Genomic DNA, 25017 nt, shown 5'->3' with positions numbered 1-25017 from the left:
GTGACATTTATTTTCTTTTTAATAATGCTCAACAATTTACCACAATTAGAAATTGTTCCAGTTCTGAAATTCCTGAATGGGCAACAGCAAAATAATTTATTAAGAAAATAAACATACGTCTTCAAAAAATATACAGTCGTTATGCTTCACGAACACCGAGCTCCCAGCGAGTGAGGGATTGGTCTGAAGACAGATTCACATTGTGATGATGAGGTCATAACAGCTGACATGATGGTCGAGCTGAAACACAGATTCGACCTGGAGGGGTGGAACGATGAGTGGCGAAGAAGCAGAACTTCCCTGAGCAGGTAGTCCACTCCAGACCTGCATCTTAAACACTCCGCCAGTGTACAGACACGGACACCGCACACGAGTCTTACGAACGACTCAGAAACACACATGGAACACTTAAATCTTTCCCGCCAGGTGTAGCTCCTCCAGAACTTGAAATCTGTCGTTGCGGCGCATCCATATCGCTGAACATCACAGCCATGCTTAGCTGGGGTGAGGAACATCTGCTGATTTTTCTTTCTATGGAAAGAAAAGACAGAGTCATTCACAGGTCACAGAATAACAGGAGAAATTATCGAGGCTGATTTATGGTTGCAAACTGATTCACTCTGGCAGCTACGTGAAGTTCTCTGCACCGCTGGATGTCACTTGGTGAAACATAATATCTGATTAGAGTGCTGCATGTTAACATGCAGGTGCAGCAGTGGATGTGCACCAACATCTGGGCTGCAGCAGCTGTCGAGAAACAAGAACTGCGGCTCCTTCAGACTGTTTATCATGGCACTGAAGATTAAGGTCAAAGACCTGTTAAGGAAGTAGAGGACTGTTTGTTACACACTTCCTGCTCGCTGGCTCATCAGTGTGCATAACAAGGAATGAATTATTGCCAGCTTTTGTAATGTAATTAGCTGCTATAGTATCATATGGCTGCAATCTGACTCTGAACTGAGGAGGTTGAAGCAACATTTGTGTTCTTGGATTTTGCTACGCCAAGTACTGTTGACTGGTTTCACTTACCCTAATGTGGGCAATCAGGATAAGCGGTTATCAGAGACATGAACAAGTCTACTTGATTCTGATGGATTACAACTACAAGAGTGTTTTTTACTCTCTCAGCTGTAGACTCAGTGGTGTTTAAAGCTGCGTACACACACAAACCACAAGCAGCTACGGGTGAAATAACCACAGGTGACAGGAAGTGAGCAGGACAAGATAAACTTTTCTCAACTTCCACCTGAGCGACTGAAGCGACTACAAGTGAGAGTGAAGAATACAGCTGATTGACATTTGACTTGTCACTGATTTCATAGCCGTTGGTCTCTAATCTTGAGCCTAACCTGCTACGGAACAGGTTTTTAGAAAATGTTAACATGTGAACCTTCCTTGTAATACTGAAAACCCAAGGTTAAGTCTGAAGTTAGGTTGATAAGGCCAAATCCTACTTTGCAGTACAGATCTCTGGGCTGTGGGGCATTTGTGAAACAGCCAAACAGAGCACGCCTACATGCAACACCACATGTAAAATTAGGCAAGCTAGCACACAGCAAGGTGTAAAAAGACTATATAATGAAAAAGGATACATCTCTCCTGATCATGGGAAATGCAATCATTCACGTTAGTGAAAACAAGCAGGAAGAAGCTGATGTTTTCCTGTTAACAGAAACATATACAAACAAACTGCAGGACTCCCTTGAATCCTTCTACTCAAGGGCAAATCTTTGTTTTTTTTAAGGTTTCTCTTGAGAGGAAAAGCTGGCTCGTTAGTTTCACCCATTCTTGAATTTAAAAAAGCAGAGCCAACTTTTCTAATTTAGGTAGTTATTGTTCATCTGCATGTCCTTTTGGTGGTACAATAAAATCTCCTTCCACTGTTTCATATGGTAAATTCATCATGTTAGGGTTTGGATGTCTAAGTGGCAAAAACACTTTTAACGCTTTTAAACTCACGTGTGAGTAGTTGAACTCAGGTGCCAGGGGCTCCGTTTTTGTGTAGTCGGGAGGGTTGGCATGGGGGTTGTAGCCCAGGCGAGCCAGCATGGGAGCGATTTCAGCCATGTCGTTGACCACGTCAGGGGGAATTTGCCCCACCCACTTGGACAGTGCCTCCGTATTCACTGGCTTCATCACCTGGTCTGTCGAACGCTCCACCCTGCAGAGAGCCAAACACCCACGTCATGTATGCGAGTGCGCAAGTTTTATACAAAGAGAAATTAGTTCTGCTCATTCATTTGATCTCTTTACAACCAAGGCGTGCCCCTTCACAGCAGCCTCAATGGGAAATAATAATTCATAAGTTACTGGCCACCAAAGAAAGATAAATAAAAGGGTTAAATACAAAAATAAAATATTAAAGAATAAAATAAATGCATTTTTTCTGTGTGCATTTGTGTCATAATCATGATTGGCAAGAATAAAACAGTTTAGTTCTTTAGCGTATTATTAATTTGCTTTTATTTTGTGTATCGACAGAAAATAATAAAGAGCGTCACAAAGAATTGCAGATGAGAACAGAGAGTAACTCGGAGGAAACTAGTCATTTTAAATCTTCCATATAACTCCCTCTGATTTAATTAATGTGTGCACCCTGTTCCACATTTCCTACTTTAAGCATTTGGGTGACTAACACTGCGCCGGCCGTTGCACAACTTCTCAAAGTGAGGGTGCTAATTCTCCCAGAATGTGGCCTAATTCCTTCAAATGCGCGCCAAGTTTCAGTTTAGCAGCCAAACTCCCACCAAATCCCCCGAGCTTCTGGCCTGCAGAGAAATGCTCTACTTGAGGCACAACAAACAAGTGGAGCAACACAAATTAAAAAGTCTTTCTGTGGGAGTCCTGTAAGCTTTACTTAACCCTGAAAGGTTTGGCTGATTTAAAATGAAGATTTTCGGCATCCTGCACGACGTGATTAGTATTTTTTTTTTCTCATGGTGGGTTTGCCTGTTTTGAGTTGCATTTTTAGACTTGTGCTTACTGCTTACAGTCCTGATTTGCATGAGAACAAAACATCTGAGGTAAAACCCACAGGGTCAATCGCATTTGGTGAAATTCCCTTAAGACTAAACCTGAAACTGTTAGGGGAAAAATTCTGCAGCAGTTTTTTTTATAATAATATAAATGTATTAATCAATAATGAAAACAAACACAAAAACATACACTTGAACTTAAAGTGATTTTTTTTGCTAAATGTCACATTACATGACAAAACACATGAGTTTCAACTTTAGAAGACACGAAGGTCTCACAGTCATGTGACTTCCTGTGGTTTAAGACTTGTTTTGAGTGAACACCTCACACATATCATTCTTCACACATATTTTCACACCGTTGTGCACCCTGCTATATCTGACACTGTCATCTTAAGAAACAGAAAATCTGTTGGAATACAAAACATAAAAAAACCCTGCAGGACTGAGGAGGATCCCAGTGAATTAGCTGAGATCACTCCGCACTTTAAACCCTCGGTGCAGACAGAATGAGTAAAAATCAAATTTTTTCCAGGTGCAACAGTTTCACTTTATTTCTCACTAATGCAGATGGAGTACTATCATATAGAAATGGATGAAGAAAAATGCGGCCATATAAAATAACTTATTCATTACATTATGGAAGACTTTATTTTAATTGCACTGTTGTTAATGAGGACAGACATACGTGTTGGCACCACTGCAGAGTAAACAGTCCAACTGGTGCCTTTCTTAATCTTGGACCATCATTTAACCTTCAAGCTGTGCTGCTTATTTACCATAAGCACATCTGAGAAGGCCTTATCATTCAATAAAGCATGTTGCAGTGTAAGAACATTTACTTTTACTAATGATTTGCTCTGTATTTTATTACAATGAAACTTTTATATGTTCATATACAGTTACTGAATAAATATCAAAGATGAGTAAGCAAAAATGTGGTCAGCACATGGAGTGTGTGAGCGAGACGTGTGAGAAGTGGGAATCTCAGCTGGCTTTCAGAAACCTGAAAAAAACAACACTTTCTATCGTGAAATATAGCTGCCCCTCAAAGCCAGCGGGGCGTGAATTCACAGGATGAGTAAACCGTTTAAATTCAGCATCATGCATGTGCACAGCATATATGGCCTAACAATAATAACAGGAACACAGCCTATTAACTGCAAGCTAACTGCATATTCAGCAAATCTGTTTCTTTCATGCAAACCAATTAAAAAACTTCCCTAGACCTCCTCTAGACTGGATATGGCCGGATGTGTGTTGACCATTCACTTCATGCGCATTGGAGAATTTTTACCATCCTCCAGCAGAGACTGCATGAAAATTTGTGGGATTACTCCTGAGTCAAATTTGACGGTCTGATTTTCACTTTTGAAACAACTGAAACACTTTTGGTTTCTCAAGTTGTGAAACATCAAATTTTGCAAAACTAGTAAAATGGGGAAACCTCAGTTAGTTCAGTTTTGAATAAGTCGAGTGAATTAGGGCACTTTTAAAAACAACAAGGGTTGAACAAAATGCTGTGAACCAAAGCGGTATAAAATGCAACAGGAAAATAGAGAAAAACAGAAGACAAACAAGAAGCAAAACAAAAGAAAGGTGAAAACTCAGTCACATTTAAACGCAGCTGCAAATGGCTGAATAAACTGAGTATTCAGCATACTCCTCTCACAAGGGACAACGTCTCTCTTTGTCTGTCTGGGTGCTGCAGCTCTCTGCTCTGAACAGAGTAGAGGGGGCAAGACAATGCTCTGTCCAAAGGCACTAAATCCAGCAAAGAACATTACAACTTCTCAACAACAGTATGAACTTACAGTGCGTCACATCACACACAGTTTCATCCATTTTCTTCGGCTTCAATTCAGGTTTTTATGTGTAGGCTAGGGGGCTGGTGTTTATCCTACCTACCATAAGGTGAGAATGGGCAAGCAGTCTGTCACAAAACCATTCACACTCATGTTCACACCTATGTGCAATTTTAGAATTACCAGTCAAGCTAACCCCACTGACTGCATATCCTTGGACTGTGAGGAGGAAGCCGGAGTACTTGGAGACACCCCTGCAGACACGGGGATAACATTTGAACATAGGGCCTTCTTGCTGCAAGGCAAAAATGCTAACCACTGCACAATCGAGTTCTCAGTCTAAATTTTCATCTAAAACGCCTCCTACACCCCTTCTGGATTTCCAACTTGGAAAGCTGGAAGAAAGCTAGCAGTAGACACAACCGGTAATAAAACTTGAATCTGCACTGCCTATGTTGTGCGTTTTTGATCACTGATCAGGCTCTGTTCATGTACGTGTTTGCAGCGGTATTTTTAAGTGTGAAAACAAGTATTGTGCTCTCTTGCTAGTGATGCATGAATCGTTCAACCTCACTAAGAAGCAAAGCAAATCCCGTTTTCACTCACTGTCCTGCCTTTACTACTGGAATGTGCTCAGATGACATCTCAGTTCAGAGCTACCTGGAAGGCGGCAATTAAGTGATGACCTCTGCTGTGAGAGAGAGCGATGTCAGGAGATAAGCCTTCCAGCTAGGGTGTGTGTTTAACATTAGCGTACAGCCCAACAGAAGATACCCTCTTACATGCTACTTGATGCAACCAGACTACAAGGCTGATCCAGCAGATCATTACATAACTAGCCCTATCTCTCTGTGCTCTTTTTCCCCCCTCATTTAAAAGTGTAAACAACAAACAGAAACTTCTGTTAAACTATTTTTTACACTTAACAGAAATAAAATCATTTCTAAACAGAACTGAAGGTGAAAATGCAAAGTATGCATGTGCATTAAAACCATGTCATGGTTGAAATGTAATGTAATCTAAACTTCTTCAGTGCATGCACACATTGCATGCAAATACATTAGGACTGCTGCTACTTTTAAAGGTTAAAAATAAACCACTGTGGGTACCGGTATCTTATCATGTGGAGAGTTTCAGTGTAGTGTGCTATTTATTATGCTGAGGTTTTGAGATACCCGCTTCTAAAACGTTTGCCACAACAGAAGCTTTCATTTGAAAAGACACTTGAATCAAAGGCAGATATATAAAGGACGGCCCATCTGAAAACTTTATAACATTAAACAAACAAGTATCACTAAAGCTAGCACATATTTCATATACCGTATTTCCCGGACTACAAAGCGCACCTGAATATTAGCCGCACAAGCTAAAATCAGGGGAAAATCCTGTTTTGTACATACATTAGCCGCACCTGACTAAAAGCCGCAGGTGTTTCAATGTTGACTTATCATATGTAAGAGAATATGCACAAAGGGAATTGTCAGGAAAGAGATGGCTGTTTGGAGACACACCCCTTTTATTAATATTTTGAAAAACAAGTTATGGGTACATATTTGCATAACTTTTTAGGTATATGTACAAGTAGCGGTAATTACAAGTACGAAACATGTACTGTGCTTCATAAATGAGTAACAAATGTAGTACATAACAATAACCTACAGCACACCAGAAAAATAGATTCAGACTACCTTTTAGGCTCAGGTGCAGTGACACGGCTTTAACAAGCAGAAAAGTCAGTCATTCACCACCATCTTCCTGCGCACTAAAACCACCAAAGTCCTCTTCTCCAGTGTCGGATACGAACAGGCTCAGGATGGCTTCGTCATCCACTCTCCGCTTCTCTCCTTCGTTGTCACTTACAAAACCAAAGAAATCCTCGTTGTCAGTGTCAGAGTCAAACACCCTCTGAAGGGCCGTGGCGGTGTCCTCCTCTCCATCATGCAGCAGTCCAGCCCTTCGAAATCCGTTGGTGATCATGGATGTTTTCACACTTTTCCACGCTGTCAGAATCCACCGGTGGAGTTGAGCATAACTTGCTTTTCGCAAGCTTATCGCCGCTCGTCATCCACGACTCCCGCTGAACGCGTAGCGTTAATTTGAAGTTTGTTTTTCGCGCTACTTGTACGGCACTATGTTGCCTGGCGGATGGACACGTGACCAACATACCACTCTTGAACCCAGATACTGTGTGTCTGATCACATGCCCTTCCGCCAGGCAACGTAGTGCCGTACAATAGCGGAACAAACAAAACAAATCGTCTTACGATATGACAAAAATCATGGACAATCCATAGAAAAGCCGCACCTGACTAAAAGCCGCAGGGTTCAAAGCTTGTGCAAAAAGTAGCGGCTTATAGCCCGACAATTACGGTACTCACTTTGATAGAGACACACCACCAGCCTTTCCAATCAGCTCTTCGTGGTGCAGCACCGATGGGTCCCACTGCAAATCCAGAAAGTGCAGCAACTTTCTCATTTCCTCCTCTGGGTGGAGGACAAGCTGCTCATAACGGATGGGCTGACACCTAGCGTATCCGACCGCCTGGCACTGGCTGAACATGGTCTCCACCGCACTGCTCCACTTTGTTAGGCAGTCCCTGTAGCTGGTCAGGTCAAAACCGGAGATGGTCACCTATGAAATGAGGCACAGTGTGAAGGTCACCACAGGAATCCCGACAGGGAAAACTCAGCGAGATGGCATGGGTTTTTTTGCATCTCTTGTGGCTGCTCGAACAGCCAACCTGAGAGGACGCTGTAGCATGAAGGAGAAAACAGACAAACGCACCTTGCGTGATATCATTGAGTGCACAGTTGCCCGTCCATCTCGTAGCATGAGCACAAACTTTGCTTTCGGGAAGATGTGAGCCAAATAAGACAGAGACTTCAGTGCAAACGGGTCCTTGTTGCAAAGGCGAGGCGCAGGCTCCCCGTGACCAACTATCACCTGGAACACACACACACACACCCCGAATAAAGTCAATTATCATCATCTCAATATACAGAAATAATAACTGCATCAATATAAGGACTCACAAATGTCAGCAAACCCCTGCAGGCAGATCACTGAAACTATTGGAATGAATGTCATCAATCAAAAAACTTGAAGTTGGAAAAATTTGAACAACAAACATGTTTGAAATTGACCACAACAAAGAGTGCGGACCCAGGACATTTTATTTGTTTCTATCACCTGGCGCCACATATGAAACTCAGCCACGAGGTAATTAATACGTAATGCACTAGCTCAAACATAAATGCTGGCAACAACGTCAACCACTTCTTTAGATCGCGTCGCAGCTCTACAAAGATTCCCAGCAGAAGTGTAAATCGCGCTTAATGGCAACTCACCGCTGTATTATTGTACTAAACAATAAGGTGCTGCCACTTAGACAAAATTTCCACATCAGCGCTTTTATAGGGGAAGAAGTTAAAACTGTAAACATTTATTCCAGGAAGTTTCATATTATTTCATATTTCTTATTAAACTGCTGCAACAAAGGTCTGAGCTTTTTTACTGGTGTATCGTTAAAATGAAGGTAAAAACCAACACAACTGAATTAACTTCCCACTTTTTTTTTTCCATACACCATTTCTGCTCATTGGGAACTTCTTCCTGTCTCCTTCCTGGAGTTTGTATTGTTTATTGTTCATGGGGTCTCTAAGCTCCTCTTTTCTATTTCATCTAACCCTATACCAGCTGTGACAGATGTGTGCTCCTCCCTGAGCCTGGTTCTGCTCAGAACTTATATCTGACTGTTAGGGAGAGAAAGAGAGCGAAAACCTAACTCACAACATAAAGCAGGTTCAGACTGCTGTTGCTGTAAAGTGGTCCTATATAGCTAATTAAAGCAAAAAAAGGAACGTTTTACAATATCCTGCAGGTTAATCTGGGCAAGCTAAAGATTTTCAATGCTGAAGAACTAAAAGATGAACTACAGATTCAAAAATATGGAAATTTGTCTTCCAATATTGGCATTTCTCTGGGGATTTATTGGGCTATACATGTGAATACAAACATGTGACCCTGTCTCTCTCACACACTCCTCACCATTAAAAAACATGAAGATGTGTTTCAGTATCGCAAAAGCAGCCTGAGAAACCCACCTCCAACAGGAACGCTCGCACAGCTGAGTCCAACACGTGGTCAGTGACGCCGGCCTCATCCAGTCGTATTCTCTCCTTCACTGAGCGGCTCCAAGTGGCCCTCATGGTCAAGAGGCGGGGAATCACTCGGGTCTCTTCTCCACACCGCACGGCATTGTGGGCGTCCAGCATGACGCGCATCAGTGTCGTGCCGCTCCTGGGGAAGCCCCCAATGAAGATAATGGGTGTGTCTTCTGGGAAGTGATCAGTCAGGGATAAGCTCTGATTGCCTGAGCCCAGAGTGAGCTCCATCCAGCGGCGCCGATGGCTTTTCGGAGGGCAGTCTACCCCGCTCATCCCCAGGTAGAGAAGGGAGACGGAGCAGAGGAGCACGCAGCCCAGCAGCAGGTTCGATCTGGTGCTCCTCATTGTTGGGGAGGTGTGTGTTTGGGAGTTAGGAGGACATAAAATTAATTCAGGGTCAGCTGAGGAGACTGGAGGGACTCACTTCAGTTTAACTTAGCCAGTTTGACAGTCAGCTTTTAGGATGAATGCTGGAAGTGATCCTGAAGGAATCCTGGAGGATGGTGTCTGGGAAGGCTCCTCACTTTTTTGCAGTTCTTTGGACCCGTTATCGGTGAACAGGATCCAGGTGTGTCGCACTCCACAACCAGCTGTGCGTTTTATCCATGCTTCCTACCTAAGACAAGAGAGGAACATGTCATAAAACTCAGAAAAAGCTGCATAAGAATCAGCTTATGACCAAAGACACTGTGTTTCTCAATGACGGTAAAGCACTTCACTATTAGAGTACTTTCCCAGCCTCATTTTCCAGCTTCTGAGTATTAAAAAGCATGATTATCATGTTACAAATTTCCAATAAATAACTCTCAACATTAGCCCAGAGTGAGTTATCATCTGCTAGCAGTGTGCGAATGGTGGCCGTCGTTTTTGCCAAGAACACTTGCGCGCGCGAGCACGCACACACACACACACACACACACACACACACACACACACACACACACACACACACACACACACACACACACACACACACACACACACACACACACACACACACACACAGGCTTTCAGAGGAGCTGAAATGCATCCAGTTTTTCTCCTCAAAGCATCTATTTTGCATCACTCCTCCGGGGAGCCGCCGACTGCTAAAGCCATATCAAAGTTCACTGCGGCACGCAACGCAGACACACTCTCAGGCAATGTTTCTGAAGCCACTAATTACAGCTCCCTCATGCTTTTATTCTCACTGACAGTTTCTGCCACGCTGAAACGCAAATCAATTTGTTAAAGCTCACATTACTATTGACCAATTCAGACATCCTGCAACTTCCCCATTTATCTTCTGCAATGTGCATACGAGGAGTTTCACAAGTCGGTGTTTAATTCCTCTTACTGGCACTCTAAAACAGCAAAGCATGTATAAAGCACCGAGCCACTACTTACTTAAGTAAATGCTTGAATTAATGCAACTGAAACTGCAGCATCTTGCAAAAGTGTATCTGAAATATTCCTCCATTTCTCAGGGGCATTTTGGCATCTTGCTTGTTCTGTCTGGGTGTGGAGGGATCCCGAACATCTGGATGGCATGTGGGGGAGCAGTACCCTCTGTGGGTTGGATGAAACCGCCTGAAAAAATGTTCTCTCTGGCAAAACTAAAAGTAAAAACAGCTGTAAACGAGGACATTGGGGTTGGGCTGTGATGGTTTGGTGCTGTCTTAAACTATCCTAAGTCTAGTAGCACCCGAACGATTTTTACATGTAATTCTAATTTAATTTGATGCAGAGATTAAGCCACTTGGAGCCTGCAGAGAATTAGGGCAAAGTACTGAGTCTTGATGCTTTTTTTCGCCCCTTTTTCCTCAACAGATTTAAAAGCCTGGATCAGACATGTTACAGAAAAAGAAGCATATTTTCCAATTTAAACACTCCAGTGTTTTAGTTCTCCCATTGCCAGTTAAACAGACATGTATGGATAGTTTTTGTTTTACATACAGATTCAGTTGAAACAGAGAAGGGAAGGAAATCCTCTCGAATGAGAAACATTAGTTTCTGATTATTTGATGGCACCTGAAGTGCTGAAAATCTACTGGATATTTTATTTTTAGAGGGAGCAAAACACTAGGAACACTTAATTTGTATATTTTTTAATGCTTAGTAAACCACAAACAAAAGTCAGTTCTCCTTTACTGCACTTCAGTGGAAGTAATAACAAATATCTGAAAACTCAGGCAAACCTTTCTGCATGGGTAAGCATGTGTTTAGAAAGAATGGTTAAATTGGTTTCTGCAAACACAACATATCTGAAAACTGTCTTTTCACAAACACACCTAAAATAATAAGAGGAATGAACCGTGATCACAGTCCATCTGCAGAATCTGCAGTTCAGGTGGGTTGCAAGAAAGCAACACCTTTGAAACCTTTGAGCAGAAGACTGTCATGAAACCTCCAAACAAATATATAAACTGACTTCCTGCCAAAGATAAAAATCTTGACAGTTATGTTTTAAAGTTTCAGTTTGCAGTTCTCACCACTGAATATCCATGTTCATTCGTTTTTATGTTTACTTTATTTATACGATTTACCGTAATGACAGGCTTTCCTCAGTGAAGTGAATGCTCACCTCAGGTCTCTATATTTGTTTTATTCCTCATTTATTAACGGTGTTTGAATTTTTAGCCCCGCTCACCTGTTCTTACACACACAATGCTTCTGGTTTACAACAGTGAACACACTCTCACCACACACTTTGTTAGGCATACCTGTTCAACTGCTTGTTAACACGAATATCTAATCATCCAAACACATGGCAGTGACTCAGTTGGATGTTGTTCCCAGACAGGCTGATCTGAGTATTTCAGAAACTGCTGATCTACGGGGCTGTTTTTGCACACAGTCATCTCCAGTGTTTACAGTGAAGGGTCCAAAAATAAAAGAGCAAATACCCAGTGAGGGGCAGTTCTCTGTGAGAAAACGCCTTGTGGATACCAGAGGTCAGATGAGAGAATAACCAGTATGCAATAGAGCATCTCTGAAAGCAAAACACGTGAACTGGGAAGCAGATGGGTTACAGCAGCAGAAGACCGTACTGGGTGCCACTCCTGTAGACTAAGAACAGTAAACTGAGGCTAAAGTGCACACAGGCTCACGAAAACTGGACAACTGTCACTTGCTTGCTGTGACGGTAGGGTCAGAATCTGTTGTAAGCAATATAAAAGCATGTTCATGAAAGCACCCATTGTGCCTTGTATTGACAGTTCAGGCTGATGCTGGTGTAATAATGTCGGAGATATTTTGTTACCAACTAACCATCATTTAAGCACCACAGCCTACCTTGAGTATTACTGCTGACCATGCCTATCTCTTTATGACTGCACTGCGCTCTTTGCTTTTGATGGCTATTTCCAACAGAAAGCAACACTTTCTGGTTTCCTGACATGACAATAATTTCACTGTACCCGTATGTGCTCCACAGTCACCAGATCTCAGTGCAGTAGAGCACCTTTGTAAGGGAACAGGAGATTTGCATCATGGACGTGCAGCCAAAAATAATGTCAATAATGACCAAAATCTCTGAGGAATGTTTCATGGAATCTGTGCTATGAAAAATCAAGACAGTTTTAAACCAAACAGGGATCCAACCCAATACTAGAAAGATGTACCCAATAAAGTGTCCAATGTGTGTCTCTCACAGGAAACATGTGGCTCTAAAACTAATGAGCGGATCTATGGGTACATCCCTTCTGAAACCCAAAATGATTAGCTGACAGAAAAGCAGCTGAAACAACAGTTTTACTGTCATTAAACAAGGAAGAAGTGTACAAAGTCTACTAAATCACTGTATATCCGTCCTATATCTGGAAGACATTTATCCTGCCATATAAAATGCCACGTTAACCCTAGCTTTAGTAAGGAAATAGTCCTTACTGTCACACAAAAACATACCCTTTGCTCCACATTTAGTTTGTAAGGATGTGCCCTCCTACTCTGTGCTGCATTGTTTCCTCTCGGTGTCAACAAATGTGAAATGACGGTCTCAAAGGCTTATGCTGAGTTGCAGCTGCTTCATCCTGAATTGAGGCTCTCTCTCGTTATTTATTTATTTTTGCCGAGTTGCACAAAAATATGTTGGCCCAGCTGGCTGCTGGTGGGTGTATTTGAAACAGGTCACCGCTGTCACTGCAGTGCGCGTGCTTGTATAAATAGGATTACTGCACGGCAGCAGAGCGCAGGCCCAGCAGCCACAAACATCTGGTCTCCCTGCACCCCGAAGCAGGAAGGCAAAAAATCCGCCAGGTGAGTGAGTCAGTGCCCCGCTGGCGTTCACACACACACACACACACACACACACACACGGGACACCTACGGCTCTCCATAAACGACAGCCAGACTGTCACGGCGCGTTTTCACCGCCTGCACCTGGTATGGATGGGCTAATTCGGTTCCATTTAGATAGCTATCCTAGCTGGAAATGTCTTAACCGTGAAAAAGAAGAAAAAATGGTGTTCACTCACCAGCCGAAATACGAAGAAGAAACACACACACATGGACCTTAAGCCAGAGGCAGACAGCTGCTCTGTCTCCCCCCACCTTCTCAACACACACACATCGGTGTTTACTCTCATCTATGGGCGAAGGTCACCGCCGTGGTGTCTACACCATTTCCTAACTTCGTGAGAAGTCGAGCTGTATCTAACATTCACACAGAGAGCGAGAGAGAGAGATAGGGGAGCAGACGATACGAGCGCAGGCTGGCAGAGAAAGCTGGGCGCTGATTGGACGAGCACAGCTCTCAATTCTAAAACGCATCTGCTTGGACGATTCTGATTGGTGGAGGCGTTAAAGGGCAATTTCGTCGACATAAGAGAAGCCGAGCGAAGCAAAGCAGTTGCACCGGAGGCAAGAATTACTTTACCTTATCGATTTGTATGCTCTCAGTAAAAAGCCCACCGGGGAAATTTAATCACAGCGCGCGATTTAAAGGAGGTTAAAGCCGCCTCATTTAATTTACCCATCATTTCATTAGGAGCAGGTTTTTGGCTACCCTTAACATCGCCTTTATGATAGATTGCGGCCTCTGTGGACGACCATGTGTGACCAAATTACAAGTAAAGCTGCCAACATGCAATAAATAAAATATTCAGTATCGACTCAGTCCATGGATAAGTCATGAGAGACATGAATAATAAATGAAATAACTAGTGAGGTGATGAAAAAATAAATAAAGGAAAAGAATTATATGCTTTTGCTTTATACGCTGACACTCTCTGGCCACTTCATTAGAAAGCCAGTAAGTGGACATCAAGTCAAACAATTTAGGCATGTAGATATAGTCAAGATAACCTGCTAGAGTTCAAAGGGAGCCTCAAAAGGAAAGAACCATTTCATTACAGCAATTATGGTGATTATTGTTGGTGCTGGTCTAATGACCTGCTAGGATTTTCCCACACAAGCATCTTTAGGGTTTACAGAGAATGGTCCGAAAAAGAGGAAATATCCAGCGAGCAGCAGTTCTCTGTGTAAAAATGCCTCGTTAATGTCTGAAGAGAATGGCCTGACTGCTTTGAGGACACATAAGAACAAAGGTTTGCAGAAGAGCATCTCTGAAAGCGCAACCAAATCTTGAAGCAGGTGGCCTACAGTAGCAGAAGACCACACTGGGTGCCACTCACTGTCATCTTAGAACAGGAAACTGAGGCTCATTAAAACTAAGCAACAGGAAATTGGAATTACACTTGGTTTCATGAACACAACACTGAGATCACTGCACTCAATTGGCCTCCAGACTCACCAGATCTCAATCCAGTAGAGCACCTTTGGGGTGTGGTGGAGCAGAGTCTCATCATGGATGTGCATCTGAAAAATCTGCAGCAACTGTGTGATGCTGTCATGTCAATGTGGACATGGCATCTCAGAGGGATGCCGTGAAGAATTAAAATCACATTGCCAAGTAAATACTGAGTCTAAAGCACATCCCTGTTTTTGTAAATGCACTGTGACTCATTTTAACACCACATCCTATTTCATATGTAGACTTTTTCCCCTTTTTACTTCTCCCCTATTTAAATCTGAAAAAAAAATTCCCTCACACAAGCGTAGTCCTCTAATGGAAAACTTTAATTACAATAATATGTCAATCTTTTCCCCCAATGATGCCAAAGATATGTTGCCTACTTCCACTTTTACTGTGTTCTTACCAGTCTTGACTGCAGAACAAAATTAATATAGTACAGTAAAACTGTCGGATTTGGTAGTTCGTTATCGTAAGAATGAAAGTAACAGCGATAACTGTGATTGTCATATAGAAATTAATAAAGTGTTCCTCCTGTTTACATTTACAAGCATGACCGATTTGGCTGGGTTGGGGGGCTTGGCGCGCTCAGATGTGCTGTCCAAAAAATCAGTGTTCACTTCACTTAGGCGTCCCGCCTCGGCAAGGTACTTGGCAAGCACAGGAAACTGATGTGATATGTCAACAGGAAGCCCAAAAGCAGAAATGTACATGACTCTAACCAGCACATCCTTCCTCTACTACAACAGAAAGTTGAGAAAAAAAAAAAACTGGAGTTGATCCAGGGCCTGTGGTTAAAGAGTTTGTGCTGCAAACCTGTAGTTTATATCCCGTGTGACCTCTGCACGGTTACAGAAACACATCTCTGTGAAACATGTCCTGCAGTACTGACAACTACAGCCCTGCAGCCATACCTGAAAGCAGACATAGTGGCTGCAACTTTTCTGTGTGATCCAAAATTACAAACAACCGCTGCATATTTCAGCTGTTACATCTCTTTGTAATGCAAAGGGAAAAAAAGTGTCAGCATGTTTTAAAAATCATTGCTTCGCAAACTGAATAAGAGTTGAGTGACAACCTCCTGGCTTATATTGTTCTTTGTTATTACACAGGCCAATCTAATCATACGGTTTGATCTTACATTTATGCTGCACCAGCTTAAGTTTAATCGCACAACTGTCTAACATTGCAGCTTTGGAAATCAGAGTCCAATAATTCCTATTGTGACACACTACCCTGTTTGATTTAACGCAGCTATGTAGTATGAATGCACATAGAGAAACAATCAGTATATCTTCTTCTGCTTATGTAACAGGTCAACTTGATGTGAATTATCAAGCTGTCAGGCAGCATGTGTCCCATCATGCACAGTTCAATTAGTCGTGCAAATAATCACAGTCCATCCAGTTCTGCAGTTATCTCCAGTTCTGGCCCGTCATGGTGTCATGACTGTTCGCCGCCGTCATCCATCTCTGTGTCTGCTGGAGCTGCGTTTTCTTGCTCTGGGTCTCCCGGTAGGACATCTGTGACTGTCTGGATAAGCTCCTCAATCTGCTCCTCTGATAGTCGCTCTTCACTCTCTTCTACCATCTGAACACAGAAAGAAACTTCAGACAGTGCAACACTAAAGCCTCCTGATGTGATTTCATCTTCTGTTTTCAGTTCGTTTTTGCTTTATGTCTTTGTTCTCAAGCTTTTGATCATATCACATGATTTCCATCAGTAGATACAGTTTGCCAGCTTTCATGGAAGTGTCGATGCTTGAATGTCCAACAGGGGCAACTAGTCCCTGAAGTGCTCAGATAAAACTGGGAAGAGATCTGTAAAATATCTACATATTACTGAAAACTGTTGAACTCTACAAGCTGATGAAAACCATGTGATATGAGATTAAAAGCACCAGACTCAACAGCGTCACTTTATCAGTGCATTCTTCAGCACATTTAGCGTCGGCAAAGAAGAACTCAAACTACATTTTTATACAGTCTGAATGAGCCCAGACTGCTGCAGGGACACTCCAATCTACTAACTTTAACGTGCAAGGTGGGTTTTTTTTGGTGGTGTTATTTTCATCTGTGATTTACAGCTCCACTGACAGATTCTGAGTTGAAATGACCCACAAATCTGCATGTTTGACATCATTTTTGTTTTTTCTTCAATAATGGAGCCTTAAAAGTGGCCATTAGCAGAGGTTAGGTTAGTAGTCCTATGTAAAAACAACACAAAACAAAACAAAAACAGTGTTTCTGTCCCGTCTGTGGAAGCCAGGCTCATCTGTTCCTACTTAAGTGAGCCATCACACAGTTCATTTGTATTATTCAAACAATTTGAAGGTGCATTTGCTTTGCTTGTTGTTGCCTTCACAAATGTAGGTGTCCATGCCGCCTGCCTGCCCGGCAAGATTAAGACAATACTCCATCAGCCTTTTACAGCTCGGGCGTATAAAGCAGAATACCAGCACACCTATTCTTTAAGTCACTCTGAGAGTACAGAGTCATTTCTAATTAAATGAGAACAATGTAATAAATAATAATGTAATAAAAACACTGTAGATATGAAGATGCAATTTAATTTAAAAACACTCACAAGCTGGATTTCCACTGCAGTCAGAGGCCGGTGGTTCAGTAGCTGTAGTTTTTCTGCCCTGTTTGGGAGGAAAAACAGTTCTCATCTAAAAAGAGCTGTGCATCTTATGCTGACTGTAAAGTTCTATTGAAAGCATCAAGGCTGGAAGTTAGTGTGATGGCCTGATCTTACTGACTTTGTGAGTTTGTGCGGCACCATGGTGGTGAGAAACTCCTTGACAATCTCAGGGCTCTGTCTGCTGCAGGGCGTCTTCGATAGGTACTTCAGCGTCTGGTGGAAGTACAAACCAAACTGTGGCTGTGCTTTTGAAAACGGGTAAACATGACAGGCACGAGAAACGCAGAGGATGTTTTCTGACCTCATACATGATGGTGTTGAGGTTCTGCTGCCCGGCGCTGTGTTTGTGCTTCCCGCTGTCCTTTCTCTGCTCCTTCAGGTCTGTGAGGAGTTTGAACACCTGAGGAACACACAGGTAAACAAAAGTGTCATCGGCCTGATGAGTTATTCTTTGAACTGACCACAGAAAATAAAGAAGAAAGTGAGAAAATATGACCTTACCTCATAGTTGCTGAGCATTGCAGCATTAGCATTTTTCCTGAGAATAAAAAAAAAAAAAGTAAGCATTTGTTTTTGAGGGTTATCTCAGTGGAGGCTGTGGTGTTTAAAATATGTTTATACAAGGTAGAACAGATCCAGGCTTTCATGTTTTTTTATGCCAAATTCTGACCCTACCATCTAAACATTACAGCAGAAATTGAGACTCATCAGACCAAGCAACATTACTCCAGTCTTCAGGTGTCTAATTTTGGTTATTCTATATGAACAGTAGCATTAGTTTTCTGTTCTTAGTTGACAGGAGTGGCACCCAGTGTGGTCTTCTGCTGCTGCTGTGACTCGTCTACTTCAAAGTTCAACTCGCGATGCTCTTCTGCATGTCTTGGTTTCCTAAATATACTGGGTTGTAACCATCTGATTTACCGATTTTAGATATTTGAATTGATAAAGTGGCCACAGAGTATTTGTGTAGCACATTTGTAAACAATATAAAATATGGGCTACCATAGCAATGGGATTGCAACTATTAATATACTAAGATTATTTGTTCAAACGAGCCAGTTTAGTGCTAAGTGTCAAAATCTCAGCATTATCATCATTATTATTATTATTAGTAGTAGTAGTAGCAGTAGTAGTAAATAATGCATCAAACAAAAAGAAAACATCTCCTCGCGTGAGAGAACCTGGCATCTGTTTTCACGTGTAATTTATAAATAAATAAAAAAATAAAAAACAATTTCGATCAAAGCACAAAAATCTGGATCAGTAAAGTGCTGACAAATGCACTTGTTATTATGTTCTCATTAACGTTCTGCTGCGTTTACTTAATTTATTTGTTTATTGTTTATTTCAGATTAACTGGAAAATGTGACTACAGCCCTCACACGGGTCCCAATAACTGAACCGGAAACTAAAAGACAGCGAGGCAGATTCTGCACTTTTAACCACAGCGTTTAGCCTCAGGTGAAACAAAACGTTATAAAAATATCAGTTAAAATTATGCAGATATAAAAATGAAATCCATTTTAACTCAAAAACGGTCTTACACTTCCATTTCGCCTGGCACGTCGCTCCGTTACAAATGTGTCCGTGTGGGAATGCTAGTCCGCCTTAAACGTTCCGCCGCTAGGTAACCTCGATGGAAGTTGGAGGGCAGAGGCCAACCTGGTAAAGGAAATTAGTACCTGGGGTATCAGGTTACTGTATGAAAAATAAAAAAACTTTCATCTGTATCTTTTTTTCTTTAATTGTTGAAATCTCCCATTCCGTCACTGTTTTGCTTTATGCTGCCCTCTGCTGTTCAGACTATTTATGATTTTATAAATGCTGTTTATTCCTAATGTGAACATGTGAAGCAGCAGTCTTACAAAAACTTATTAACATCCAGATTAAAAACAGATATGGCCATCTGTCTCAGCACGATCTTTCTGAAAGTCTAGGAGGAGGGGCTAATGCATATGACAATGTAACTCCAGACACCTTTCTGGACGGACAGAGATTATTCTGCAGGGCATCACTCCTACTCTATGGGGGACCACAAGAGCCACATGCGTCGAAATAAAGAATTCTGTGCTTAAATAATGAATTGTACAAAAAATTATGCATTTGTAAAATCATTGTATTTATCCAAACATCAGTAAATTATTACATTATAATGTAATAATTTAATTTAAAATAAAAACACAATTTTTAAATAAAAATATCCATCAAAATATACTTCTGATCAAAAATGAATTTCACAAAAAAATTTAATTTTCAAAAAAAGCCTGATTTCCACAAACATTTTCAAATTCCAAATTTTAAAAACAGGTCTTAAAAATCGTTTATAAAAACAATTTAAAAAAAGTGAAATATGTAAATGGATTCAACAATCAAAGCTATATTTCCCAACAGCACAAATTAGCTATGTTTTTGTAAGCTGCTGTGCTCTTCACAAATAAAGCTTGAAGCAGCTCAGACTATTAGAATCAGGACTGAGGCCTGTTACATTTCTACAGTGTTAGAGCAAAGGCTGCAACCTACAGCCTTTAACTCGTGATTAAAATGCTGACAGTGAACACATCAGTCCAGATGTTAGCACATTACTTTATGATACTGAGAGTTAAAACAACTGAGACAAGGTGATTAAAATAGTAACTGTCAGTTCTCTCGTTCCTTATATGATTACCCTCTGCTAAGACTGGAGATGAAACTACTGATTTGAGCTCATTTGATTTAATATGCGGGTGCACACATTCATTCTCAACTGGACATAAATGATGATCAAGAACAATGTTTAGTTTTATTATTTACATGATGTCTGTGTTTATTAATGCAAGTAAATGAAGTAAATTGAAAGTAAATACTCAAAAGTTGGATGTATGATGGACATCGGTACAATTTAAGCATTCACAGCACCTACAATATCTACACCTGTGTGGTGGCAAATGTACAGATCTCTCTCATATATATCTCTATCTATTGTGTCAGTCGCTTAAATTATCGTGACTAAATACTCATGATAAATCGCAAATTAATCTTTTTTTTTAATCTGTTCTAAAGGAACTTTAGGATACTCTTCATGTTTCTAATACCTTAAACAGTATGGGAGTGGACAAACTACTATACTTGCTTTATGCAAATATGTGTTTATTGTTAATCGCAACAATTCAAAACAATGAAAAATACAATGAGAAATCCAGAATACTGTTCAACAAAGCCTCAAAAGGTACTGAATACTCAAAATTATGCCAAAAAGAATCATATACTCCCACACAATGTAACTGTTTAATTTACCATTAGAGTGGGATCAAAACAAGGAATGCAGTTAGGTATGAATAAAACAATTTGGCTATACTTCTTTTTGCTCTCCAGTTTTTTTTAAGCAGAGGCTGAGCAACCCAAGCTTCTTCCTCCTTTTTTCCTAATAAAACATGAACATGGAAACAGCACATAGGAGAAACAAAGAATAATAAAAAAAAAAAAAACCCTAGAACATACAGTACATGGGTTGTCACTATTACTTTGCACTAACCCAATTGCTCAAACAGACATGCATCTTAACATTTTGAGATGACAGGGCAGCTCGCTTGTTCTGAAAAACATGCCCAGAAAGTGAAAATAACCTCTCACATGGTATGGATGTGGCAGGTGTTGCCAAGTACATGCGTGCAAGGTAGGCCATCTCACTGTGTGCCCCTTCATGCTTGGACCACCATTTCTGGGGACAGTCCTCTATGTCAATAGTTGGCTCTGCCCTGTATCGCTCCACACATTTCTCAATATAGTCCTCCTCTTCATCAGATGAAGACTCTGAGGCAAACATGAGAGCTGATCTTTTCTTAGATGGCTCATATGTTGCTGGTTGTTCAGGCTGTGCAGGCCTCTGCCTCTCCCTGAGCAACGCACTGATCAAGCGCCACACCTCAGCCCTGTCAGCTCTGCTTAGACACTTAAGACCCTTAAACCTAGGATCCAGTGCTGTTGCAACCCTGAGCCACATGATGTTAGTTTTTTCCTTGTGCTTCTCCATTTCTCCTTTAAAGGTCTCCTTGAAGTTAACCATGTAAGCTGGGTCATACTCAGAGACCTCCATCACTCGCGACAGGTGACACAAAGCTGGCAACACCACTGAGCAGGAAACAAACTTCTCCCCTCCCAAAAGTTCAGTTATATACCTGCAGTAATAGAGAAACATACGTCATTAAGAATTTGTTACATTCAATCACAAAAGGTCAAAATACATTATACACACACTCTCTATGTCAGAAGTGGTAAAAGTATTAATAAATTACCTGCAGTGTTCAAGGACCGCCTCCAGCTTCTTCAGTTTCTCCACTTCAGCTGTTGTTGGCATTGTGACATTAGTTGGATGTAGTGCCAGTGCATCTCTCAGTGGTTCTTGATTTCTCAGAACATGCTTGATCATCTCCAGGGTACTGTTCCATTTTGTTGATACGTCCTGTGTAAGTGACTCCTTTTTATGAAAATGTGCAATTTGCTGTTGTTCGAGCTCCAGTGCGTTCGGTGGGCTATGGTTGAAATGGCCTATGACCTTTCTGCATTTTGCCAATGCGCTGTTAAATGGACTGTTCTGTAGAGAAACTGTGATGGCTCGATGGAGGCTGTGTGCGATGCAAGGCATATGCTCTACAGGTAGCTGACTGGCCGCTGCAACCATGTTGCATGCACCGTGAGTGGTCAGCGTGCTGACTTTATGTTCAATCCCCCACTGTCTAGCTACCTGCAGAAACTGCTCGGCGCACGTGTCGGCGAAGTGCTGCTCCTCTGTCTCCATAACAGTCAGAACATGCGACTTCAGTTCCCACTGTGGTGAAAAATAATGTGCTGTTATTCCAAGGTAACTGTGATTACTTCGAAAAGTCCAATAGTCTCCGGTGAGCGCAACCGTATTGGTCTGCCCCAAAGTCTCCTCGACTTTGGCTTTCTCATCTTCATATAAGTTGTGGATCTTAGCTATAGTGGTGGCTCTCGAAGGCAATTCATACGTGCAGTCGTTGGACGCTATGCGAATTATTTCAAGTAGCCCCTCATCCTCCACAATGTCAATCGGCCTCCAAGCTGTAGCCACCCATTTTGCTATGGCTGTTGAAAGTTTGTTGGTTGTAGAATTGTCCATACGTCTCCTTTGAAAGCTATCCAGCATGGTCTGCATCTGGCGAGGGAGATTCTCTGCTTCAGCTGTGTGCTTGGCTAGCAAATGGTATTTGAGACTGGACGTGCTACGGTGATAGCGCAGTTCACATCGACAGTAAATACAAACTACTTTGGTCTTGTCAAGAGATCCATCTGGCATTGCTTTAAAATTGAACTTGCCGTTCAAAATACGCCCTTTTTTGTCCATTTCTGCTCACTAGCGATGGCTCGCTTGAAGCTGAAGCTCCGGTGAGTCCACAACACGCTGGTTCTCGACGCTTGATTCGTTTGGTCAGAGTCACGTGATCAGTGACGTCCGACGCTTCGTAACTGATACGATTCGCGAGATTTGTGGAGTGTTTTGGTTGTGAGAGATAGCAAACCACTGATCGTTTTATTAAGAGATATCGAGCCAGCGAGGAAGAGAGGTTCTGTCGTGTAGGAGTATTTTGAATTGATTTTGGTCAATCGGGTGGCTTTGTCAGCTTTCTGTTCTTGTTTTTCGCTTATGTTTTCTGTTCAAATGTTAACAAAACAAAAATCTGCTTTTCATAATATAAATATCGTTAAATAACTTTAGAAAGACTTCCATTTGACTCTTTAAATTTAAAATAAACTAATAAACTAATCTTAAAATGTTATTCTACAAAATGTGCTGCAATTTAATTTGTTTATTCTTCAGGTGATAGTCTGTGGGACCCAGGAAGACTGAATCTAACCAACATGCATTGCAGTTTCTGTGCACTCCAGCCTCTTCTGTTCCATGTGAGAGGAATTTCTTTTGGGCAAGACAAAAAAGAAACAGACTCGGTCATCACACAGTGAAACAAATTCTCTTGTTAAATAATAATGAAAAAACGCTACATTAAAGGCATCACGTTTTTGCTTTACAAGTTCATAAGCATTTTCCTTTTCCTGTTCACAATCAATTCTACCCCCCCTCCCCCACAGGTCATAAATAAGTATACGATAATTGGCCTAATATCATATTATTTATAAACATACCTGTCCAGCTGTCCAGTGATTAATTGCACAAGTACATGGAGAGAGGAACTCACAGCACAAACATACTCCATAATGTGTTGCACATTATTACAATTATTTTTCATCTTTTGTATTTACCAACATCAAGATGTCACCAGCAAATACCACCATGGCGCATGTTTAAACAAGGAAAGTTTATTGATCAAAACTATTCATTTAACGAATAAACATAACTTCTTTTTTCAACCCCCCAAAAATACATGTTCAAAGCAACACAATGGTGGCCTAATATCAGACTGAATTGTGAACTCCACTCTGTGGAGTCGGCAGTCATAATGAAGCAGTTCGTTTTATTTTGTAGATTCAAGCTGCTTGTTATATTTTTGGCCACCAGATGTCACCAGAGTAAGTAAAATTTTATTTATATAACACATTTCTAGATAAAAAGATCACAAAGTGCTTCACAAAGTATAAAACAAAAACAGACAAAAGTTAACAAAATGCAATTCTACAAAGATGTGTTTTTAGTTGTTTTTTAAAAGTGATCACTGAGTCCGCAGATCTTAAGTTCTGAGGAGTGGACTGTATTGAAAAGCCTCGAATAATAAACCCTTTTAAACAAGCTTCAATGCTTCAGAAAGCTTAATTTGGCAATCACTACTACAAAACAGTCACAGCAATATAAAAAAAAAAAAAATTCCCATCTCGCCCCTGTGGGCGGTCTGTCCTTTCAAGCTTGGGTCCTCTACCAGAGGCCCAGGGGCTTGAGGGTCCTGCGCAGTATCTTCTCGCTGTTCCTAAGACTGCGCTCTTCTGGACAGAGATCTCCAATGTTGTTTCTGGGATCTGCTGAAGCCACTGGGACCACTGTTACCTTCACCCTCCACATTTTCTTGAGCTCTTCTCTGAGCCGTTGGTATTTCTCGAGCTTCTCGTGTTCCTTCTTCCTGATGTTGCTGTCAATCGAAACCGCTACATCTATCACTACGACTGTCTTCTTCTGTTTGTCTACCACCACTATGTTCAGTTGGTTAGCCATCACCATGTCAGGGTTCCCTGGCCACTGAGAGTACACCTTGGCTCGTTCTGTAGAGAACAGCTAGTTTCTTCTCGTGCCTTCAATCTCTGTGGTGTACCTCTTCGAGTGGCTGGCCAAGGCTGTGAGTCTTTGCTTGGCAGTTTCCAAGGCCTCAGGTACAGAACCAACTTACCTGGATGATCGAGCGTGCATTTAGAAACTATTGATTTACGTTAATAAGCGAGTGCACACATTTCTGTCCTCTTATCACTTAGATTTCTGAATCTTAAGAGTGAATCAATTTACAGAAGGAACTGCACACCTAGTCATCAAATGTTTGGTAAAGCAGCATGAGTACTGTAAAATGTAGTAGTTTCCTGTTAAAAATCACACAAGCATCACACCACATCTGGCATATATACTTCTATTTTATACAGTACACAGTTGAAATTATAAACTATATATTCCAGTCATCCACTTATCAGCAATTCTTGAGTAAATGCATGTCACTGATAAATCACTGCAAGTGTTTTTAACAAACTGTTTCTTGTTTTTGTAGAA

General features: G+C 41.4%; 3 protein-coding genes across 4 annotated transcripts; all 3 read right to left on the bottom strand.

The window, feature by feature from the left end:
• Nucleotide 1: 1 nt before the first annotated feature.
• Nucleotides 2-13660, bottom strand: tpst1l (tyrosylprotein sulfotransferase 1, like). 2 transcript variants are annotated; one of them, XM_085420911.1, is made up of 6 exons: nucleotides 13402-13660; nucleotides 8885-9563; nucleotides 7566-7724; nucleotides 7159-7412; nucleotides 1960-2161; nucleotides 2-531 (listed from the first exon to the last, which is right to left on the bottom strand). In XM_085420911.1, the coding sequence occupies exons 2-6, from the start codon at nucleotides 9290-9292 to the stop codon at nucleotides 496-498; spliced, it is 1059 nt and encodes a 352-aa protein (XP_085277037.1). In that variant the 5' UTR covers nucleotides 9293-9563; nucleotides 13402-13660; the 3' UTR covers nucleotides 2-495. The 2 variants fall into 2 exon arrangements, with proteins under 2 accessions (XP_085277037.1, XP_085277038.1); XM_085420912.1 differs by having other exon boundaries at nucleotides 8885-9559.
• A 1325-nt stretch (nucleotides 13661-14985) lies between these two features.
• On the bottom strand, nucleotides 14986-18960 carry crcp (calcitonin gene-related peptide-receptor component protein). The gene is made up of 6 exons (XM_085420914.1): nucleotides 18866-18960; nucleotides 17823-17859; nucleotides 17623-17721; nucleotides 17440-17534; nucleotides 17265-17322; nucleotides 14986-16268 (listed from the first exon to the last, which is right to left on the bottom strand). The coding sequence occupies exons 1-6, from the start codon at nucleotides 18871-18873 to the stop codon at nucleotides 16122-16124; spliced, it is 444 nt and encodes a 147-aa protein (XP_085277040.1). The 5' UTR covers nucleotides 18874-18960; the 3' UTR covers nucleotides 14986-16121.
• A 1461-nt stretch (nucleotides 18961-20421) lies between these two features.
• Nucleotides 20422-22733, bottom strand: LOC146660873 (E3 SUMO-protein ligase ZBED1-like). The gene is made up of 2 exons (XM_085420910.1): nucleotides 21593-22733; nucleotides 20422-21475 (listed from the first exon to the last, which is right to left on the bottom strand). Exons 1-2 carry the CDS (start codon nucleotides 22660-22662, stop codon nucleotides 20818-20820), a joined length of 1728 nt encoding a protein of 575 aa, XP_085277036.1. The 5' UTR covers nucleotides 22663-22733; the 3' UTR covers nucleotides 20422-20817.
• Between the last annotated feature and the right edge of the window lie 2284 nt (nucleotides 22734-25017).

The sequence above is a fragment of the Rhamphochromis longiceps genome, linkage group LG10, assembly GCF_057381845.1.
Source record: "Rhamphochromis longiceps isolate RC_006_pf linkage group LG10, R_longiceps_female_GT1.1, whole genome shotgun sequence".
Taxonomy (NCBI): domain Eukaryota; kingdom Metazoa; phylum Chordata; class Actinopteri; order Cichliformes; family Cichlidae; genus Rhamphochromis; species Rhamphochromis longiceps.
The sequence above is the reverse complement of the archived record's forward strand: the minus strand, read 5'-3'. Positions and strand labels throughout refer to the sequence as shown.